The sequence below is a fragment of the Pongo abelii genome, chromosome 1 (genome assembly GCF_028885655.2).
Source record: "Pongo abelii isolate AG06213 chromosome 1, NHGRI_mPonAbe1-v2.0_pri, whole genome shotgun sequence".
NCBI classification, from domain to species: domain Eukaryota; kingdom Metazoa; phylum Chordata; class Mammalia; order Primates; family Hominidae; genus Pongo; species Pongo abelii.
The window spans coordinates 223865806-223886125 of NC_071985.2; the positions used below are offsets into that span (position 1 = coordinate 223865806).

At 41.4% G+C, this 20320-nt stretch overlaps 1 protein-coding gene across 13 annotated transcripts in view; it reads right to left on the bottom strand.

Annotated features, from left to right (window-relative positions):
• KIF1B (kinesin family member 1B) overlaps window positions 1-20320 on the bottom strand; it is a 173883-nt gene that overhangs the window by 21739 nt on the left and 131824 nt on the right. For all 13 annotated transcript variants that reach the window (XM_054556598.2, XM_063720047.1, XM_054556605.2 and 10 more), the window contains 7 exons: window positions 18838-18956; window positions 17729-17784; window positions 15062-15170; window positions 13166-13232; window positions 12250-12334; window positions 8511-8616; window positions 221-335 (listed from right to left, as the gene is read on the bottom strand). In XM_054556598.2, the coding sequence (XP_054412573.1) occupies window positions 221-335; window positions 8511-8616; window positions 12250-12334; window positions 13166-13232; window positions 15062-15170; window positions 17729-17784; window positions 18838-18956 (657 nt within the window). The remainder of the gene's footprint in view (window positions 1-220; window positions 336-8510; window positions 8617-12249; window positions 12335-13165; window positions 13233-15061; window positions 15171-17728; window positions 17785-18837; window positions 18957-20320) is intronic.

Consider the following 20320-nt stretch of genomic DNA (forward strand, 5'->3'; position numbering starts at 1 on the left):
CTGGAATGAAAGTCATGTGATTTTTTGAGTAAACAGAACCCAGGAATAGAATCTAATATAATCAGAAGAGTTAGAAAAGTATAATAAAATGAAAAACTTAAGGATGTGGAGGAAGAAAGAGGACAAAACAAGTGGAATCTTCGCTGACCACTTCCTGCTGTAACCTGCACATTGTTCAGGTCTGACTGTTGGCATCAACTGAAGTTCCAAGTTTCCTCACCTCTAGGTAGGCTGACAAGGTCATGTAGATCTTTTCTCCATAGGGTGTCACTCGGTTCAGAAGAAGGGAGTTATGCAGAGAGCTATCCCACACAGCCTCAAAGCGGTAGAAGGTCCTAAGGTCCGAAAGACAAGAGGGAATCATCCAAAACAAGCTAAAGTCACGTTAGTCCAGGTACTGCCACTGTCAATCATCCTAAAGAACCGTATGCCAACCAACGGACACTTTCAATTTATCAAACTCTAATAACAGAGAGGAACCCTTATCTCCTAGGAGGAAAAGATAGGTCCCCATCCTCTTGCTCCCAACCCCACCCATCATTAAGGAACACTTAGTTGTGCTTTTCTTTTTTTTTTTTTGAGACAGAATTTTGCTCTGTTGCCCACGCTGGAGTGCAGTGGCACAATCTTGGATCGCTGCAACCTCTGCCTCCCGGGTTCAAGTGATTCTCCTGCCTCAGCCTTCCGAGTAGCTGGGATTACAGGTGCCTGCCACCACGCCTGGCTAATTTTTGTATTTTTAGTAGAGACAGGGTTTCACCATGTTGGTCAGGCTGGTCTCGAACTCCTGACCTCAGGTGATCTGCCCGCCTCGGCCTCCCAAAGTGCTGGGATTACAGGCGTGAACCACTGCACCTGGCCAGTTGTGCTTTTTTTAATTTTGTTTTGACAAGCCTGCCTCTGCCTATAAACATAAAAATAGTAAGGTCAATCAAAGGGATTAAGATGAAATGGATAAGTCAGTATGGACAGTAACTGAAAGAAGAAAGAAAGACTGAGTAAGCTCTCCTGTCAGTTAATGATGACAGCAGGAAGTGAATGCTCGGTAATTTGTCAGCTTCGATCTTCACATCACAAGAGGGCTAAACATCATTCAATCCAGTGCTGCTGGGCCTCAGAAACGCCACAGAAATATCTGAAGGGATTAATGGTAGAAACTGGGTAGACGAGTTTAAGTATAGAGAGCATTATTTTATTTTATTTTATTTTTTATTTTATTTTTGAGACGGAGTTTCACTCTGTCACCCAGGCTGGAGTGCAGTGGCGCAATCTCAGCTCACTGCAACCTCTGCCTCTTGGGTTCAAGCAATTCTCTTGACTCAGCCTCCTGAGTAGCTGGGATTATAGGCACGCACCACTACGCCAGCTAATTTTTCTATTTTTAGTAGAGGAGGGGTTTCACCATGTTGGCCAGGTTGGTCTCAAACTCCTGACCTCAAGCAATCTGCCCACCTTGGCCTCCCAAAGTGCTGGGATTATAGGTGTGAGCCACTGTGCCGGCTGAGAGCCTTATTTTAAATAAAAGAATACAAGGTTATTCTTAACTGATGTTTCAGTAAAAGAGAATAAATTGTTAACAGTAGAGCCAGCCAAATACCATTTGTTAGCTTTAAAAAAAAAGCCATTTGAAAAATTAATCTTACATTTATATAACAAACGGAAACTTAATTTAATAGATACCCACAAACAGTTTTGTTGTTATTGTTCTAATATCGTTTTTTTCTACTGGTAAAACAACATTAACTCTAATTGACATTAAATCTTCCAGTTCTGCAAGTCTAATGTGAAATACGGCACTTAGTTTAAAAGCAGTGTTACAGATCAATTCCCAATTCTGCCCCATGTTTCCCTTCTCAGACCCCTATGACAAGTGGAGGGGAAGATGCCTGGTCTGCCCCACCATCACTAGTTCTCTGCAGATAGAACACAGCTCACCCGATTCACCTAGAAGAGTCTGTGCACACTCTTTCCTGCCCAATACATTCCTTCTTACTCCTTTTCAAATAGCGACCTCACTATGGCTGCCTTTTCTAGACTTCCTATGACAAGTAGCTGGCATATCCTCCCTCTAAACACATCCCCATGTTTCTTCCTCCAGAAACGATCAACAGAGAGAACAATACATTTCTGAAACTGAACCCCATGACCACACCTCATCTTCCAAGTGGCAGTGTATGAGGTCGGATCAACTAACGTAGCTGCTTCTAGATCTAAGTCTTCTTCAAGTACTTAATACTCTCTCAAATGTCTAGTCTTTGACGCAGTGAGTGTGGGTCAAGAAAATTTCTCTACAAAGACACAGAAGATAGAGAAACAACTAACAAGTCAAAGACAAAGCCACCGAGTGACCCAAACAGGAACAGAAATGATGGACAATGAAGGCCTTTCTATAGTTCTTGGGCTCCCTGGGCACAGGAGGAAACCCTTCATGTGTCCATAAAACTCTGTGTAAAGGAAATTTTTAATTTGGTTTAAGACATATTCTACTATTGGGTGACGGTATCTACTGCTTCAACAGATGCCACTTGAGAACTGACTCTATCATTGTGAGATCTGTTGTTTTTTTTTTGAGACAGAGTCTTGCTTTTGTCACCCAGGCTGGAGTGCGGTGGCGTGATGTCGGCTCACTGCAACCTCCTCATCCCGGGTTCAAGCGATTCTCCTGCCTCAGCCTCCAGAGGTCTGCTCTTTTATTGTGTCCCTGTTTTTGTCAAAGTACCTAGAAGGGGTGGGGCTTATTTGTCCCATTTCAGAGGCTGGATACATCCATGCTAAAGTTAAAATAAACCCCTCTTCTTAGAGTGAGGGCATTTATGACTTTGGTGATATTTGACAGAAATTTCTATCAATGCTGCTGCCTTCATTAAGTTCCAAACCATAACGTGGCACCTCCCAGGACCACTGCTGAGGTTTCATGACACTGACTCTTTCAACTGAGGCAAATGTTTTGAATTTGTCTAAAAAAGCCTCTTCACATTTCTGTTTTCAGGCTAAGCTTTCACTTAACGTAAAGAGAAAATTTCACTTGCAGAAACCTGGTTAACACAAAGGAAATTCTGACTCCACTAAAGTCTTCCTGTATTGAGAGAAAATTTTTTTCTTTCATTTTTCTTTTTTTATTTTGTCAAAAAAAGTTTCTTTTTTTTTTTGTTTTTTTTTTTGCTTTGGACTTGCTGCAGCAAGTTCTGTTGGAATACCCACCAAAGGTGGTAATTCAACTTAAAAAAATTATTTATTTATTTTTTTGAGACAGAGTCTCGCTCTTGTCGCCCAGGCTGGAGTGCAATGGTGCGATCTTGGCTCACTGCAACTTCCGCCTCCCGGGTTTAAGTGATTCTCCTGCCTCAGCCTCCCAAGTAGCTGGGATTACAGGCGCCCACCACCAAGTCTGGCTAATTTTTTTATTTTTAGCAGAGATGGGGTTTCACCTTGTTGGCCAGGCTGGTCTCGAACTCCTGACCTCAGGTGATCCACCTGCCTCGGCCTCCCAAAGTGCTGGGATTACAGGTGTGAGCCACTGCGCCTGGCCTATTTTATTTTTAGACAAGGGTCTTGCTCTGTTGCCCAGGCTGGAGTGCACTGGTACAATCTAACTCCTGGGCTCAAGTGATCTTCCCACCTCAGCCTCCTGAGTAGCTGGGAATATAAGCACGAGCCACCACACCCGGCTAATTAAATTTTTTTTTTTTTTTCTGTAGAGACAAGTTCTACATTGCCCAGGCAGGTCTTGAACTCTTGGGCTCAAGTGATCTTCCTACCTTAGCAGGAACGTGCTAGTATTACAGGTGTGAGCCATTACACTGGCAATACTTGAGAGGTGGTTGTAAGAAATACAACCAAGACTGGGGAGAAATGTCAATTTAATCAAGCTGGCAATAGAATTTAGGGTTACAAACAGGGCTGAATCCCAAGACATATTTTCCTGTATGCCTCCTAAGGTGGTGAGAAGTAATTCCAAATGGATTTCTCAAGATGTTCTGAACAGTAGCAGCATCAGAGGAAAAACAGGTTTCAAGGTGACTGCTTTGAAGGATATATTCCTTTGAATTTATTATTTATGAACAATTAAAAACCAACTTCTGGTCAGTCATGGTAGCTCACACCTGTAATCCCAGCACTATGGGAGATAAAAGTGGGGAGATTACTTGAGGCCAGGAATTTGAGGCCTGGGCAATATAGTGAGACCCCGTCTCTACAAAAAAATTTTAAATTAGTTAGGCATGGTGGCACATGTCCAGAGTCTCAGCTATTTGGGAGGCTGAGGTGGGAGGACTGCTTGAGCCCAGGAATTCAAGGTTGCAGTGAGCTATGATCATGCTACTGCACTTTATTTATTTATTTATTTATTTATTTTTTTTTTTATTTAATTTAGAGACAGAGTCTAGCTCTGCTGCCAGGCTGGAGTGCAGTGGCGCGATCTTGGCTCACTGCAACCTCCGCCTCCCAGGTTCAAGTGATTCTCCTGCCTCAGCCTCCTGAGTAGCTGGGACTACAGGCACATGCTACCACACCCAGCTAATTTTTCTATTTTTAGTAGACACGGGGCTTCACCTTATTGGCCAGGATGGTCTCGATCTCTTGATCTCATGATCCGCCCGCCTCGGTCTCCCAAAGTGCTGGGATTACAGGTGTGAGCCACCGCGTCCAGCCGCATTTTTTTTCTTTTTTTTTTTTAAAGCATCTGCAGGTATAGCTACTACACTCTAGCCTGGGCAACAAAGCAAGACCCCGTCTCAAGAAAACAAAACAGAAACCACCTTCTTATATATTATGGTCACATCTGATGAACCCTTTTGAGTTCATTAGGAGAATCTCTGAAATGTAAACTGAATGGAGTCCAAAGTGAGGGATAAAATCATTATATCAGTAACATCAGTCAAACATATAAATATGTTTATGTATTTTTTTTTTGAGACAGAGTCTCGCTCTGTCGCCCAGGCTGGAGTGCAGTGGCACGATCTCGGCTCACTGCAACCTCTGCCTCCTGGGTTCAAGCGATCCTCTGCCTCAGCCTCCTGAGTAGCTGGGATTACAGGCGCACACTACCATGCCAGGCTAATTTTTGTATTTTTAATAGAGATGGGGTTTCACCGTCTTGGCCAGGCTGGTCTTGAACTCCTGACCTCGTGACCCACCCGCCTCGGCCTCCCAAAGTGCTGGGATTACAGGTGTGAGCCACTGAGCCCAGCCCATTTATGTTGTATTTTTTTTTAACATTTTAGGTTATATTGTCATGTATCACTTCCTTAAATTTTCTTCCCTAAATGAGACAGATTTTTTTAAAAACTTCCTTTAATACCAAACCAGGATTTTTCCTATTCCAAAAGAAGAAAATAAACAGATAAAACAAGCAGCCCTGACAGGAGAAAGATAAATGTTAAAAATATATATATAAAATATTTCTCACAGACTCAGCTATCCAAATAGCCAAATTTGTCTCTATTACCACACAGGACAAAACAGAGACGAAAGTGAACAGTTTTGCAAGGCTGCAATGGACTCAGGTTTTATAAAGCAATAAACCCTTCAAGCTTTTGACAGAGAGAAGACAGATAAAGAGGAGAACAGAAAACAAAACCTGAGATTCTGTATGAAATGAAGGGAGAAACATTCTACTTTGTAATGTAGAAGAGGAAAACTTGAAAGGGTCTAAGAATAAAATTGACAAGTTTAGCAAATGGAATGAGAAAATAATTTGAAACTCTAAAAATCATTTAAGAAGCTATACGCTTCTTAGGGTACAGAACAGGGTCTGCTCTATCCTAGGTACAGTAGGTTTACATGGGGAGAGGACTACAAAATTAAAATGGCAAAGCAACATTAAGACAGAAAGCATTCTGATAAACTAGAATCCTATGTACAAAAAAGCAAACAGAAAATACCTAGGAATATCCTTATCAAGAAAGAGCCTGCAAAAACATAGAAAAGGCTTTAGTTAGTGCAGCAAAAAAACAAAAGAAATAAAGGGAGAGAATCAGAAAAAATATATATATATAAAAGACAAAATTTGCTGATAAGCAAAGTGAATTCAAGTGGATAGACAATTAACAGAGAATCCCATGGAACACAATTCAATAGAGGACTTACAATAACATGGGTCCCTCTCCTGAGACTTCCAACTAAGGAAAATGCCAGACATAGGAGGGAAAGTGGAGACCACCACCATCGGTACCCCTTTCAGTGGTGACTTAGTATTGAGAATTAATAGGAAGTTGCTGTGGAGTTAAGGGAAAACCACGTCAATGCATTAACATAAATGTAGGACTGGGAAGAAAAGGAATAATGGTCCCTTGTCAATTATACTCCACTATCAATATATTAGCAAAGCCCTCTAAGATACACACATAATATACCCAAATTGGAGGTAAGTTCAACTTTAAACATTAAACCTTAGACAAACAGAACGAAAGTTCTCTTAACCAAACTCCATTTTGCCACTTACCATATTAACCTATGTTTTCCATATCCCTAAAATATACAGATTGATGGCTAGTTCTCCTTGAGCATTCTGAACTACAATGATGTCTCATTTGCCCAGACACTTCGCTCCAAACAGTTGAGTGCTTATCAAATGTCAGTAGTATCTGGTCCCAAATCTGTTTATGCCAGTTGTAATTATTATTATCTAACTTTATTAAACATTAGGCAAATCAATGAAATATGAAAACATAAATAATTTTTGTTCCTGTGAAAACTAAGTTGAATGTTTTCAAAAGGTTGATAATGGTGAGTTGTTTAAAAATAACTGTTAAGTTTGGGTGAGATAAATGTAAAAGAAAGGGGAAAATGATAAAATGTTTAAATGATTAATGTTAATAAATGATAAAAAGTTTAAAGGATTTTGAACTTAGATTTTCTTCGCAGGTTTCTAATTCTTGCTCCACCAAACTGAAAGTCATAGATGATGAATTATGGGTGTGGTTTTGCAAGAAAGCCAATCAGAACTCCAGTAAATGATCTTATAATTAAAGAAAAGGCCATGACCTTTCAGCAAAAGCTTGATAAATTAATGTAGATTTATATAGTTTAAATGAGAACAGAAATATTTAAGGTGTTTTTGTTGTTGTTGTTATTCTTGACTTCGGCCTTTTTTGATTAACGCATTCTAACTCACAAGATAAGCCGCTTCTAACAAAGCCAAATTCACTTCTTGTAGCACCTGACCTGTTGCTAGGCATGAATTAAAGGACTTCTTAAAGTTATTCTAATGGAGGCAAAATTAGAATAACCAGTATTTCAACCAATACTGTATATTTTACTAAGTACCCTGGGGAAATTTACAATACATTTTTCATAGCTACAAAGAAAATGTGGTAGTAAAACCCAGCTGAACATTGGCAGAAAACAGAAAGCTATGCAGAATTACTGCTGACTTCAGGGAAATAGTATTGTTCATGATTTTGCACATGGAATAGTCAAAGCACCCCTCTTTATTTCTGCCACTCCCCCTCCCCAGACATACATATGTACCCTCTCACTCCTTCCCTCTTTCTCCACAGCCCTTGCCAGCAAACAGAAGTTTGTTTCTTTTTTCTCTTTCCTATGGTAAACTATAATACAAGAAAACAACAGAAAGAAATTAATCCTGGTCCAAACCTTTCATTCCATTTCTGCCTATTGTCTTATTCCTTCCCTCCTTCCATGGATGTAAACAAGTTTTTCAGGAGCAGACTGAAGCACAGCAAAGTCCTGTGGTGGGAAGGCAGTGTGCTCAGCCCACATTAGAAGAGGCAGCCGCTCCTGTTTCCCAGCCCCTAGGATATAGAGACGGAGCCTCTGAGACAATGAGAACTCCCTTCCTGAGTGAGGTAAGAGGATCCCAGCTGGTTTAGTTCTAGTCTTACAAGGGGAAGTAGAATGGCTATGTACTTTACGAACTGTCTGTTATCACCTGATTGTAAAAGATAATTTTAAGTGAAACATTTAAAATAAAAAACAGTAAAATCTATTATTTATGGCAGCCAATCTTGGTCATAAGAGTTCATATTATTTATCGCTTTTGTGCATAAATGAAAAACAAATACTAAGGATAATGGAGCCTATAGCAGCAGCAGCAAAGACTTAACACAAGAGGCTTCATTTTATCTCAGAGGGCACGTTTCCATGATACTTGGGAGTGAAAGAAACTTTTCTCTCCACAGCAACCATTTCACAGGAAAACATTTAGTCTTGGCAATAATTAATTTGTACTTTTAAATCCTTGGGGAATATACTGAGTTTTCTTTCTCCAATTTTCATTTATCACTTGTTACATCTATTAAAACCTCACATGGGACAGATCACTTCCATTCTCTAAGAGTAACTGATCACATACAAATATCTGCAATACTTTCTTTCTTTTTGGAGAGCACAGCAGGCAGGTGAAGAAATAAAGAGATTTTTGAAGCTAGAAGGGAGAAGGGAGTTAATTTCTTCATCCAAACTGGGAATCATTAATGAATAAGGAACCTAACGGTGTACCAATTAACGCCCGCAAGTGTGGACTCTTCACACTGCTCTGGGTGTCCCACCTGCTAGAGTTGTGGGAAGACTTCAGGTACTTGGCAGAAATAATATTTAGGGAGAGGATGGCATCAACTGCAGCTTCATCCACCTCAGGCTTATTCCGAATACGACCTAAAAGAAAGGATAAAGAAAACAGAGCACAGACACACTTAAAAACAAAACATGAATTCATTAAGCCCAAAAGAGACTTTTAAGTCTATGTGTAAGTTCAGGAGCTGGAAGGGTCATTTGGTTACCTGTAGGGTCCTCCACGGTCTGACTCCATTACTTCCCACATTGAGTTAACTATGAAACCATATTGATTATTTATTCAAAGAGTTTTTCACATTCATCCCAACTTTTATTTACAATATCATTGCCCTGATCACAAAAGGCCACCTCCTCTCTGATCTGGAACCTGCAACAGCCATTTAACTGGTCTCCCTGCTATTCACACCTCCCCTGTTCCAATCCATTCTACTCTCACCTAACAGCAACTTCTTAAGCCACTGACTGACAGTTTCTTGTTTGTTTTTTTTTTGAAACAAGGTTTTGGTCTGTCCCCCAGGCTGGAGAGCAGTGGTGCAATCATAGCTCACTGCAGCCTTGAATTCCTGGGCTGAAGTGATCCTCCCACCTAAGCCACCTGAGTAACTGGGACTTTAGGCCTGCAGCACCACATCCAGCTATTTTATTTTATTTTATTTTTTTGTAGAGACGGGGCCCCACTATGCTGCTCAGGCTGGTCTCGAACTCCTGAGCTCAAACGATCCTCCTGCCTTGGTCTCCCAAAGTGCTGGGATTACGGGCATGAGCCACCACACCTGGCCATGCTGACTTTATTACACCCCTTTCTTGCTCAAAATCCTACACTCTGTTTCCAAGCTAACACTAGCGGATGCAGCACTGCATAGAGGTTAAGGACTTGGCCTCCAGTGCTGGACTGCCTGGGTTCCAACTCCTACCACCTGTGAGGCTTTGAGCCTAAGGCTCAACCTCTCTGAGCCTCAGTTCCCTCATATGTCAAGTGAGAATAACAATTCCTTCCATATATGGTTGTTATGAGGATTAAACAAACTAGTATTTTTGGAGCATTCAGAAAAGCACCTGGCATGTGGTAAATACTACATCAGAGTTTGTTAATAAAACAAACTAAAAATGTATCATAGGATTCTTCAGAGAAGCCATAGTAACCACTGCCTCTGCACCCTCCCTCTCCTTCTCTGGTCAGAAAGCATCTCTTCTGTTTCGGTATTAGGGTTCCACATAAACATTAACTTTGTCAAAGGACATTCAGCGCTTTGTAAATAAAGTTAAAGCTACTACCACTACTGCCCCAGACAAGAGAGAACATAATCTCCCTTCCAAGGATTCTTTTTTTTTTTTTTTTTTTTTTTGACAGGGTCTCGCTCTGTCATGCAGTGGCATGATCATGGCTCACTGCAGCCTCGACTTCTCAGGTTCAAGCAAGCTTCCAGCCTCAGCCTCCTGAGTAGCTGAGACTATAGGCATGCGCCACCACACCCAGCTTATTTGTAGAGAGACAGGGTTTTGCCATGTTGTCTAGGCTAGTCTCGAACTCCTGAACTTAAGTGATCCACCTGCCTTGGCCTCCCAAAGTGCTGGGATTACAGGCATGAGCCACTGTGCCTGGCCCCAAGGTTCTTAATCTGGTCCAGAGAGACACAAGCACTCTGTGGATAGAATTCAGAGGGTCCTTGAGCTTGGATGGGGAAAAAAATTACATTTTCACAAACCTTTAACTAAAAACTGGCATATCCTTCAATCATAAAGGAAGGCAATAAACCACAGAAGAATTGGCCAGTACCCGTGACTCTGTCCCCAGTAGAAACCACAGATGTCTCCATGTGCAAAATATCTTTTTATTTATTTATTTTATTTTTTATTTATTTTTTTTTTTTTTGAGACGGAGTCTCACTCTGTCACCCAGGCTGGAGTGCAGTGGCGCGATCTCAGCTCACTGCAAGCTCCGCCTCCTGGGTTCACGCCATTCTCCTGCCTCAGCCTCCCGAGTAGCTGGGACTACAGGCGCCCACCACCACGCCTGGCTAATTTTTTTTGTATTTTTAGTAGAGACGGGGTTTCACCGTGTTAGCCAGGATGGTCTTGATCTCCTGACCTCGTGATCCGCCCATCTTGGCCTCCCAAAGTGCTGGGATTACAGGCATGAGCCACCACGCCCGGGCTATTTATTTATTTTTAAACAGAGTCTCACTCTGCTGTCTTGGCTCACTGCTACCTCTGCCTCCCAGGTTCAAATGATTCTCCTGCCTCAGCCTCCCGAGTACCTGGGACTACAGGCACCCGCCACCACAGCCAGCTAATTTTTGTATTTTTAGTAGAGATGGGGTTTCACCATGTTGGCCAGGATGGTCTTGATCTCTTGACCTTGTGATCCGCCCATCTCAGCCTCCTAAAGTGCTGGGATTACAGGCGTGAGCCACCGTGCCTGGACACAAAATATCTTTTTCATTGATCACTACTTGGAAATTATGGTAATTAGAATAACTGCTAAATCTTGTTATTTCATGCATCAATACAGAAGAGCTTAATGTTTTAACAACTGTATTTCAATATTGTCGGTTTCCTTTGTAATCCTAAAAACTTTATTTCTCACATTTGAAAACATAATTCTAAGGCTTCGCTACTGCCAAAGAGGTCTATGGCAACAAAAGTTCCAAACTCTTGCCTTAGACTGTCATTCTAAAGTTCACACTATCTAGCCAATACGCCTTAATTTACTTTCTCCACTCTGGCCATGGGGTTTCTTGTCATTCGCATGTTAGACGTATTCCTGACTCTCTTACTAAAAATGCTTGTGTCTGGAAAAAAAAAAAAAAAAAACTCTCTAATTTTTCTTGAAATCTATTCAGTCCTCCTGGCTTGTTTTCACTGTTAACTCTCTTAGCATAGATTTTCCTTTGTCTTCATTTTGGTATTTATTCATCAAAGCATTCTGCACATATATATGCTGTCTCCCTAACTGAACTGCAAGCTCACAGTTAGCAGAGATTTTTCTTTTCTTTTTTTTTTTTGAGATGGAGTCCCACTCTGTTGTTCAGGCTTGAATGCAGTGGTGCCATCTCAGCTCACTGCAACCTCCACCTCCGAAGTTCAAACGATCCTCCCACCTCAGCCTCCTGAGTAGCCAAGACTACAGGTGCATGCCACCATGCCTGGCTAATTTTCATTTTTTTTTGTAGAGATGGGATTTTGCTACCTTGGCCAGGCTCAAACTCCTGGGCTCATGTAATCCACCCATCTCAGCCTCCAAAAGTGCTGGGATTACAGGCATGAGCCACCACACCCAGCCAGTAGAGATTTCTTTTATGCCCTCTCACAGCCTCTACCACAGGACCATTCCCTGGTAACTGAGTTAGTTAGCTGGATAACATACCACTAATGATAGAGCAAAGAAACAGGAATACAGAGTTTCAAACTCAAGGCCTCTACATCTCCATAGTCTATGTTTCCCAATATGGTCTTCCACACATTCCATGTACTGCAAACAGGGAAGAATAACATCTCGAACAGGGCACAGTGCCTCACACCTGTGGTCCCAGCTACTCGGGAACCTGAGGCAGGAGGATTGCTTGAGCCCAGGAGTTTGAGGCTACAGGGAGCTATGATCTCATTGTACTCCAGCCTGGGTGACAGAGCAAGACCCTATCTCAAAAAAAAAAAAAAAAAAAAAAAAATCTCTGTAAGTCCTGGTTCTATCCTTGGCTGAGGAAATGTACTCACCTACCACCAGTTCACGAACATCTTTCCAATGGAGCTCGCTCCCCTTCTCATGGATAATGGTCACTGTGATCCTTCGCTGGATGCCCTAGGTAATGAAGCAGGGTTGCAATTTAGCTGAAGCAATCTATTATCTCCTCTCGTCTATTGTTTTCTGGACTGTATGGCATGGCATGTGGGATGAGCAGGAAGGAGAGGTGTGGAAAGAGGGAAAATGCTATCCACATTGTTATTCAAAAAAAAGGGAGATGTGTCAGGGACTAAGGAACAGTCAGGTTCTGATATGGTTTTCATTTCTTTCTTTTCTAAAAAATTCTTTTTCCCTATGGTTTTAAGAATAAAACCATAATCTGTCACAGGAGATTATGTGGCTGCATCCCAGCCCCTTGTATAATAAGTATTCAACCACGCCCTGATTGTATGTCCCAAGTGTATGGTATCCCTAGCCCCTATGCCCACTTGGGTCTTAAGTACTTTTGAACACTGACTGAATCTACTTTTGATTTACCAAAAGGAGACCTGTATTTCATAACCAGATTTTTAGTCCATTGAAACCTTCATCCTCTATCCCTATTAAGAACTTTTGGTGTGAAAGCACAGAGCTTCCAAATATCATGAAATGAAAAGTATTAAAAGTGACATAGGAGCTACACAAATTAGAGTAATTGAATGAAATAAAATATTTTTCAAAATAGCTATTCTAAATACATATAAAAGCAAGGGTAAATATAAGCCAAGGTCTGAGGAAGAAATATCTAAAAACAGACACAGAAAAAAAGAAAAAAAAATGACAACAGGACACTGCCCCGCCCACCCTCTGAAACAGAGATGAAAACAGAGAAAAAGAAAGAGTTCCGTCTCTTATTCTAAATTATTTTCAGTGTTCCCTCCGATGCCTGTTTTGGTCCCTCATTAGTACCTGATGAAGCAAAAATGTCCCCTGGCAAGGCAAGCCTGCTGTATGGTCAACCACAGCTGGGATATACCTAAAAAATAGAAATGCAAAAGAAAAAACTAAGTGCTACTTCATCTGCAAGGGTTAGCCCGTGGTGGTCTTTGTTTTGATAAATTCTGATCCCACGTCTTTCTCACCCATGCTGGCATTTAATCATACAGTCATTTGCATTTACTCGTCTTTTCCACACATCTGTGTCTCAATCCTCTCTAGACTTGAGTAGTCAAAGGACAGTAACATCTTTTGGTTGCATCCAACCCCTTGATATTAAGTATTCAATAAATAATGTAGAAGTGCAATGGCAATTGACAGGAGATAAGAAACACAGATAATTTCAGACTATAGTTTTTTTTAAGATTCAGAGAGCAATTAATTCAGTAGAAACAATTACTGTAACTACCTCTCCCTCATAATGCAACTTGTAATCACATCATAGGTCTGTCTATGAAAAGTCAAATTCCACAAAGCACTGTCACTACTGACAATTACATACAAGATTGACAGAACCACACTTAACACAGTATCCTACACATAGTAGGAACTTAATAAGTGTTTCCCAATGATGACCATGATGGTGGTTCTCAGAATTACATATAGGAGAACATTAGGATAACATTTGCCCCTACCCTTTACATTAACTGATACAGCCCCTTGCCTCTGTCCTAAGAGTAAGATCTCTTTCATTTGTGTTTTTCCAAAAGCATTTTAGAGATGATTATACACAACAATTACATTAATCACTTACTCTAACTCAGCTCATCCAGACAGAGTAAGCTGATGGTATCACTTTGATCTAGGACAGTGGTTCTCAACTGAGGATGCCCTCCCTGGGGGATATTTGGCAATGTCTGAAGACATTTTTGGTTGTCACAAATAGAGTGGAGCTGCTACTGGCATCTTGTGGGTATGGGCCAAGGATGCTACAAAATACTCTAAATGCACAGGACAGCCCCTCACAACAGAGAATTATCCAGCCCCAAATAGTGCTGAGGTTGAGAAACCCTGGTCTAGGAAAATATTCTGCCCTTCTATGTCCTCCTTGACATTAGTAATGTAAGTCTTTACCATATTCTATGCAATATGCTCCTTTTGCTTTACTACTGATAAAACCCATTATGATAAAACCCTTACAACAAGGTGCTGCCGGGCGCAGTGGCTCACGCCTGTAATCCCAGCACTTTGGGAGGCCGAGGCGGGTGGATCACCTGAGGTCAGGAGTTTGAGACCAGCCTGGTCAACATGGTGAAACCCTGCCTCTACTAAAAATACAAAAATTAGCCTGGCATGGTGGCACGCACCTGTAATCCCAGCTACACAGGAGGCTGAGGCAGGAGAATCGCTTGAACCTGGGAGGCAGAGGTTGCAGTGAGCTGAGATTGCGCCATTGCACTCCAGCCTGGGCAACAGAGCAAGCCTCCCTCTCAAAAAAAAAAAAGCAAAAAAAAAAAAAAAAAAACCCAAAAAATAACAAGATGCCTGTCTCCATGATTTTGCTGTTGCTAACGAGAAGGCAAATTATTATGCTGAACAGTCAGTTCTCTGATAAACATCTGATTCAAATACCAAGACCACCAAAAATCAATTCAAAACTGGAATTCGGCCAGGTGTGGTGGCTCATGCCTGTAATCTCAGCACTTTGGGAGGTCGAGGCAGGAGGACTGCTTGAGGCCAGGAGTGGTCAAGACCAACCTGGTCAACGTAACAAGACTGCATCTCTATTAAAACAAAAACAAAAACAAAACCATCCCTGGAATTTGACAGTAACAATGATTCATGAACCCAAATACAAGAAGATTCAAAATTGCATTTCCTAATTTGAAACATTTTGCCTTATTTAAAAATTTATTAAGTTGGACTTACTCTCCTGTAGGCTCCAGTTCACTGATCTCAAACCAAACCAGGAGGTCATACTTGCTCATGCTCTGGCCAAGGCTGGTTTTGCTCATCGTGTTTAACTTGGTGGCTGGAACTTTTAAAAGTTTTTAGAGTATGTCAAAATCTGGTCCAAGACTACTCAGCAAAAATACAAGCTTCTCTAATGTCAGTCTTTAAAGACATACTTGGGAAAGGCAGCAAGAGTCAGAGGAAAGATTTCAACGCAAAAGACCCAGAGAAACACCAATATAAACTTTGTAAGTTATTAGTTATCTCTACATTCAGAGAACAAGGAAAATAAAGAAATCAGTATCTTTTTTCTCAACAAACTGTCTCTAATGATGAGAAAACAGCTTTTGCGTAGAATAAATGTGCTCATGAAACCTTTCAATTCCAGAATCTCAGGTTCTGTGGCATGTAAAGCATGGGACTAACGTGGGAGAGACAATGCTTGGGAAAGCCTCACACGTCACAGGGGCTCAATCAAAGCTGATGTCCTGAAGAAAAGACCCATCCTCCACCCCAGTGGTTCCCAAACCTCCCTGCACATAGGAGTACCTGGACACCTTAAAGTCCAGGACACACCCCAGATCAATTAAATCACAATCTCTAAGGGAAGGACAAAGTTCTTCCTCCATGAGGGGTAAAGTTTCCCAGGTGATACCAATGTGAGGACAAAGTTGGAAACCACCCACTGGTCTCATTTATAAATACAGGATTCTGTAAATGATCTTATGTTATACATTTTCTTCAGATTTAAATTCCATATTCTTTTATTTCTTTTTTATGGCGTGATCTCGGCTCACTGTAACCTCTGCCCTCTGGGCTCAAACCATCCTCCCACCTCAGCTTCCTGAGTAGCTGAGACCAAAGGCGTGCACCACTGCGCCCGACTAATTTTTGCATTTTTTTGTAGAGAGAGGGTTTCGCCATGTTGCCCAGGCTGGTCTCTAACTCCTGAGCTCAAGCAATCTGTCCGACTCAGCCTCCCAAATGCTGGGATTACAGGTGCGAGCCGCCATACCCGGTCAGATTTAAACTCCATATTCTTAACTGTACTGATGCTATGTGACTTTAGTTAAGCTGCTTAACCTCTGGGAGTCTGTCTCCTCATTTATAAACTGTAGATCCTAATATTTAGCCTACTATCTTGAAAAGCGAGCATGAAGATCCATTAACATAATGTATATAAAGGAGCTTTATGAATCATTTAGCACTATTCACATGTGTACCCTATCAGCAGTATTCAGCCCAGCTGAGTTTCACATGAGTTGGTGACGCTAGTCAGAAAGAAAATAGGGTAAGTGATCCTGGCAGTCATCTAAGGGTCAGAAAGCAAAACCAGAAGTATTCTAACAAACGAACTACTAGTAAAATCTTCAAAATTAAAAATACTATTGCAAAGAATCCATAAAAACAAATGCAAGGGCCTCCCCCACTGCGATGGTGATGTGAAAGAGGCACATGTAGAGAAGGTGCTTCCCAAATCTCTAGGAAGAAAATGTGATACAACCTTGAAAATGTGCTGAGCTCTACATTCAGCTCAAGTTGCAAACGGAAATGTCAGTGTTTCATATGCAGAGAGCCAGGCTTCAGGACAAGCGCCTGAGGTTGGTTCTACATCTAAGGTGGAGCTAATTCAGCTACTAACCATCTCGTTTGGGTACCCTCTCGCTCTGGCAGCTGGGAACTGGCAGAAAGAGAAAAGGCGGCAATGGGTCAGCCTCATCCTGGAAGGTGGCAATAGCGGAGGATGCAAGCACACTGGCGTGCTCAGAAAATGTGTCCAACATATGCACATTCACATAGCCAGACACGAGAAACCGAATCAGCTCAATCTTTCTCTCATGGTCTGAAGGCAGATGAAGATGGGGAATACAGAGGGTGGAGAGTGAGCACAGGGTGGGGTGGGAATTTGGCGAATAGGCAATGAGGAAAAAGGACAGAAATAAAGAAAAATCAAAACAACATCACTGAACATGCAGAATAAATTTACTATGCAAAGAAATGCCTAGTCCCCTGACAGTTATGGGAAGTTACATACAAAGTGGAAAGATTTAGGAACAGAGTGATTATCAAAATCTGCAAATAGAAGACCAGAGAGATGGTAGATAAGGCCCCCTATTGTTTCTTACTTCTTGTCTTATTTTATTATTTTATTTTATTTTATATTGTTTTGAGACGGAGTTTCGCTCTTGTTGCCCAGGCTGGAGTGCAAAGGTGCAATCTCAGCTCACTGAAACCTCCACCTCCCTGGTTCAAGTGATTCTCCTACCTCAGCCTCCCACGTAGCTGGGATTACAGGCGTGTGCCACCATGCCCGGCTAATTTTGTATTTTTAGTAGAGACGAGGGTTTCACCATGTTGGTCAGGCTGTTTTCGAACTCCTGACCTCAGGTGATCCACCTGCCTCAGCCTCCCAAAGTGCTGGGATTACAGGCATAAGCCACCGCGCCCGGCCTTTACTTCTTATTTTAAATCAGCAACTAGGAATTCTAGTTCCTACTAGACATATACAAGAGGAGGAGCAGGAATACATGTGGATATATAGAAGAATAAGAATTCGAATATGACTTCTATTTGAAAAGTCATTCAGAATAAGAGATGTATTCACAAAGAGATCATCATGCAAAAAGCAGAGCGAGTGCTCACCTGGCTTGGACAGTGGCATGGGTGGAGGGAAGAATCGGCGGCACGGCTGAGGCGGACTGCAAAGAAAAGAAGACAAAGATCAAGACTATAAAGAGTTATTTATTTTAGAAATTCTCCCCTTTGTGCTGGACTGCAAATTGAATTTCCTTCTCTTTAGGCGTTTCACAACTAGGAGTGAGAATGTACGTAAAAGTTCTGTGACAGTACAGAAGGAAACAACATTTTATGTACAGCTTCTAAAAGCAGGGAAAAAGAGAGAAACTGTTTGACTTCCACGTGCCTATCTCAAGACATTCCATTTGCAGATCTGAAGTTCTGGATTCCAAGTTGGAGTTTTCCAACATTAACGTAAATAGAACTGGCACACAGACATTAAGATAAACATAATTATTATTCCTCTTGCTGGTCATTACCATCGCTTTCTACTTCTCTTTGTGTGAATTTATTTAAAAGAAAAAAAGCTTTTTGTAATGACTATTTGCAGTGTAGAAATCAATAAACCCCGTTTTTTCAAGAGAAATAAAAAGACTACAAAGAGTTGGATGTTGACATCAATAGCACATTTTAATTCCCTTTAAGGAAGCAGACTTTTGCATTTTCAACTCTAGCATAATACCAGATAATAGAGATAATCCTAGATAGTGAAACAGGCTAAATCTCATTTTAAAAATGTCTCCCCCTAAGTCTTAGCTAATAAATAAGAAAATTCTGCCAATACCAACACTCCGCCATCATCAGAAAGGCCCACTGTTGCTTTCCTCAGCAGTTTTGATGACTGTACTTACAGCTTCTGTTTCATAAAGCTGTGGGCATTAGGAACAATTTTTAACAATTTTCATGTTATATTCCTCAAATTTCTACCATATTCAAAGTCTCTTCCTACAAAAAGATGGTATTTGAGGTCACCTGGTCAAAATTTAATTTGCTCTATCTAAAATCAGTGATTAGGTGGCTATAAGATGATAGTGAAGTTTCTAAAGAGGAAACAGGGTAATATAGAATACTTATTTAGTTATCTTAATCCCTCAAAAGATTTCTTCCTTTCCAGCAATTGAGAAACTAAAAATCAAAACAATACCATCAAAAATGTTTGCTTATCTGGTCCAAACCTGTTAGGCTCCTGTCCTTGCAGATGAAGTGGGTGCTGCTGATAATGCCCAAAGACTTCAAATACAATAGGCTTGGTTTTGATGTAATCCACAAATGATTCAGTGACCTCCACTGCAATCTAAAGCCAAGCAAGATTAGGAAAAGATTACAAGAAAATACACATTTTTGCTTCAATCAGAACTTTAGTACTGTATTTTGGGTTTTTTTGTTTGTTTGTTTGTTTGTTTTGAGGCAAGGTCTTGCTCTGTAGCACACAAACAAGGCTCATGCGGCCTCACCCTCCCGGGCTCAAGCAATCCTCCTGCCTCAGCCTCCGGAGTAGCTAGGACTACAGACATGCACCACCATGCCTGGCTAATTTAAAACAATTTTTTGTAGAGACAGTATCTCACTATGTTTCCCAGACTGGTCTTGAACTCATGTGCTGAACTGATCCTTCCGCCTCAGCTCCCAAAGTGCTGGATTACAGACATGAGCCACTATGCCTGGCCCAACTTTACTACTGCTGAGTGTCCAGTAGCTGCTGGGTATTTTACTATGCAGGCCTCTTGCAACAAAAAACAGGGGATCCCCTATGATGTTTTTAATTCTAAAGTAACTTTTCCCAGCTTCAGGTATTCAAGATCTTCCATACTTTGCCTCAACTGATCTTGGCCCCTGTTGTCCTTCCCACACTTACTATTCTGGCTCACTCACTCACCTGCTGCTCCCTTCACCTGCTCTCTCCTCAGCTGTGCCAAGGACTGGCCCAGGCTGCAACCCTGCCTGGAAGGCCCTTCCACACATCCATGCACGTACTGACTATGGCCTATGTGCCAGGCACAATGCCAAGTTTGACACACTTTTTCTTGCTTATACTACATCCTTCAGGGAGCTTCCTATCCCCTTTCTCCACCCAACTATCCTCCCCAACAAAAAGTAACTTAAAATAGCTTTCCATTAATAGAAATAACTTTCCCTTTCTCCACCCCCATTGCATTTAGTGAATATTTTCTCATGTTCATCTTTGCATGACTGGTGTTTATGTAATGCATTTTATTTCCCCTATCGTAATTCGAAGCTCACTGGGAGCATCTGACATTCATCTGCATTCCTCAGTTGTCAGGCACAATCCTTGTGCACAGCAGCTGATCAAAGTTTATCAGATACATGCTTGCTTATATTTATACCAACATGAAAAAGAAGACGGCATATTTTGTGTTTGCTTGTTCCATCTTTGAAGTTCTCCTTTCCTCTCTTACTTTAGATAGCAGACATGGTTAGCAAGAGAATGAGAGACAATTTCATGTAGTAGTGAAGATCCTGAATGCCAGAGCTACATTTCTCTGAGCTTAAGTCCTATCTCTACCTCTTGTAACACTGATGAGTAACTTTATTTTTATTATTACTTTTTTATTTTTTTTGAGATGGGAGTCTCGCTTTGTTGCCCAGGCTGGAGTGCAGTGGCACAATCTCGACTCACTGCAACCTCCCCCTCCTGGG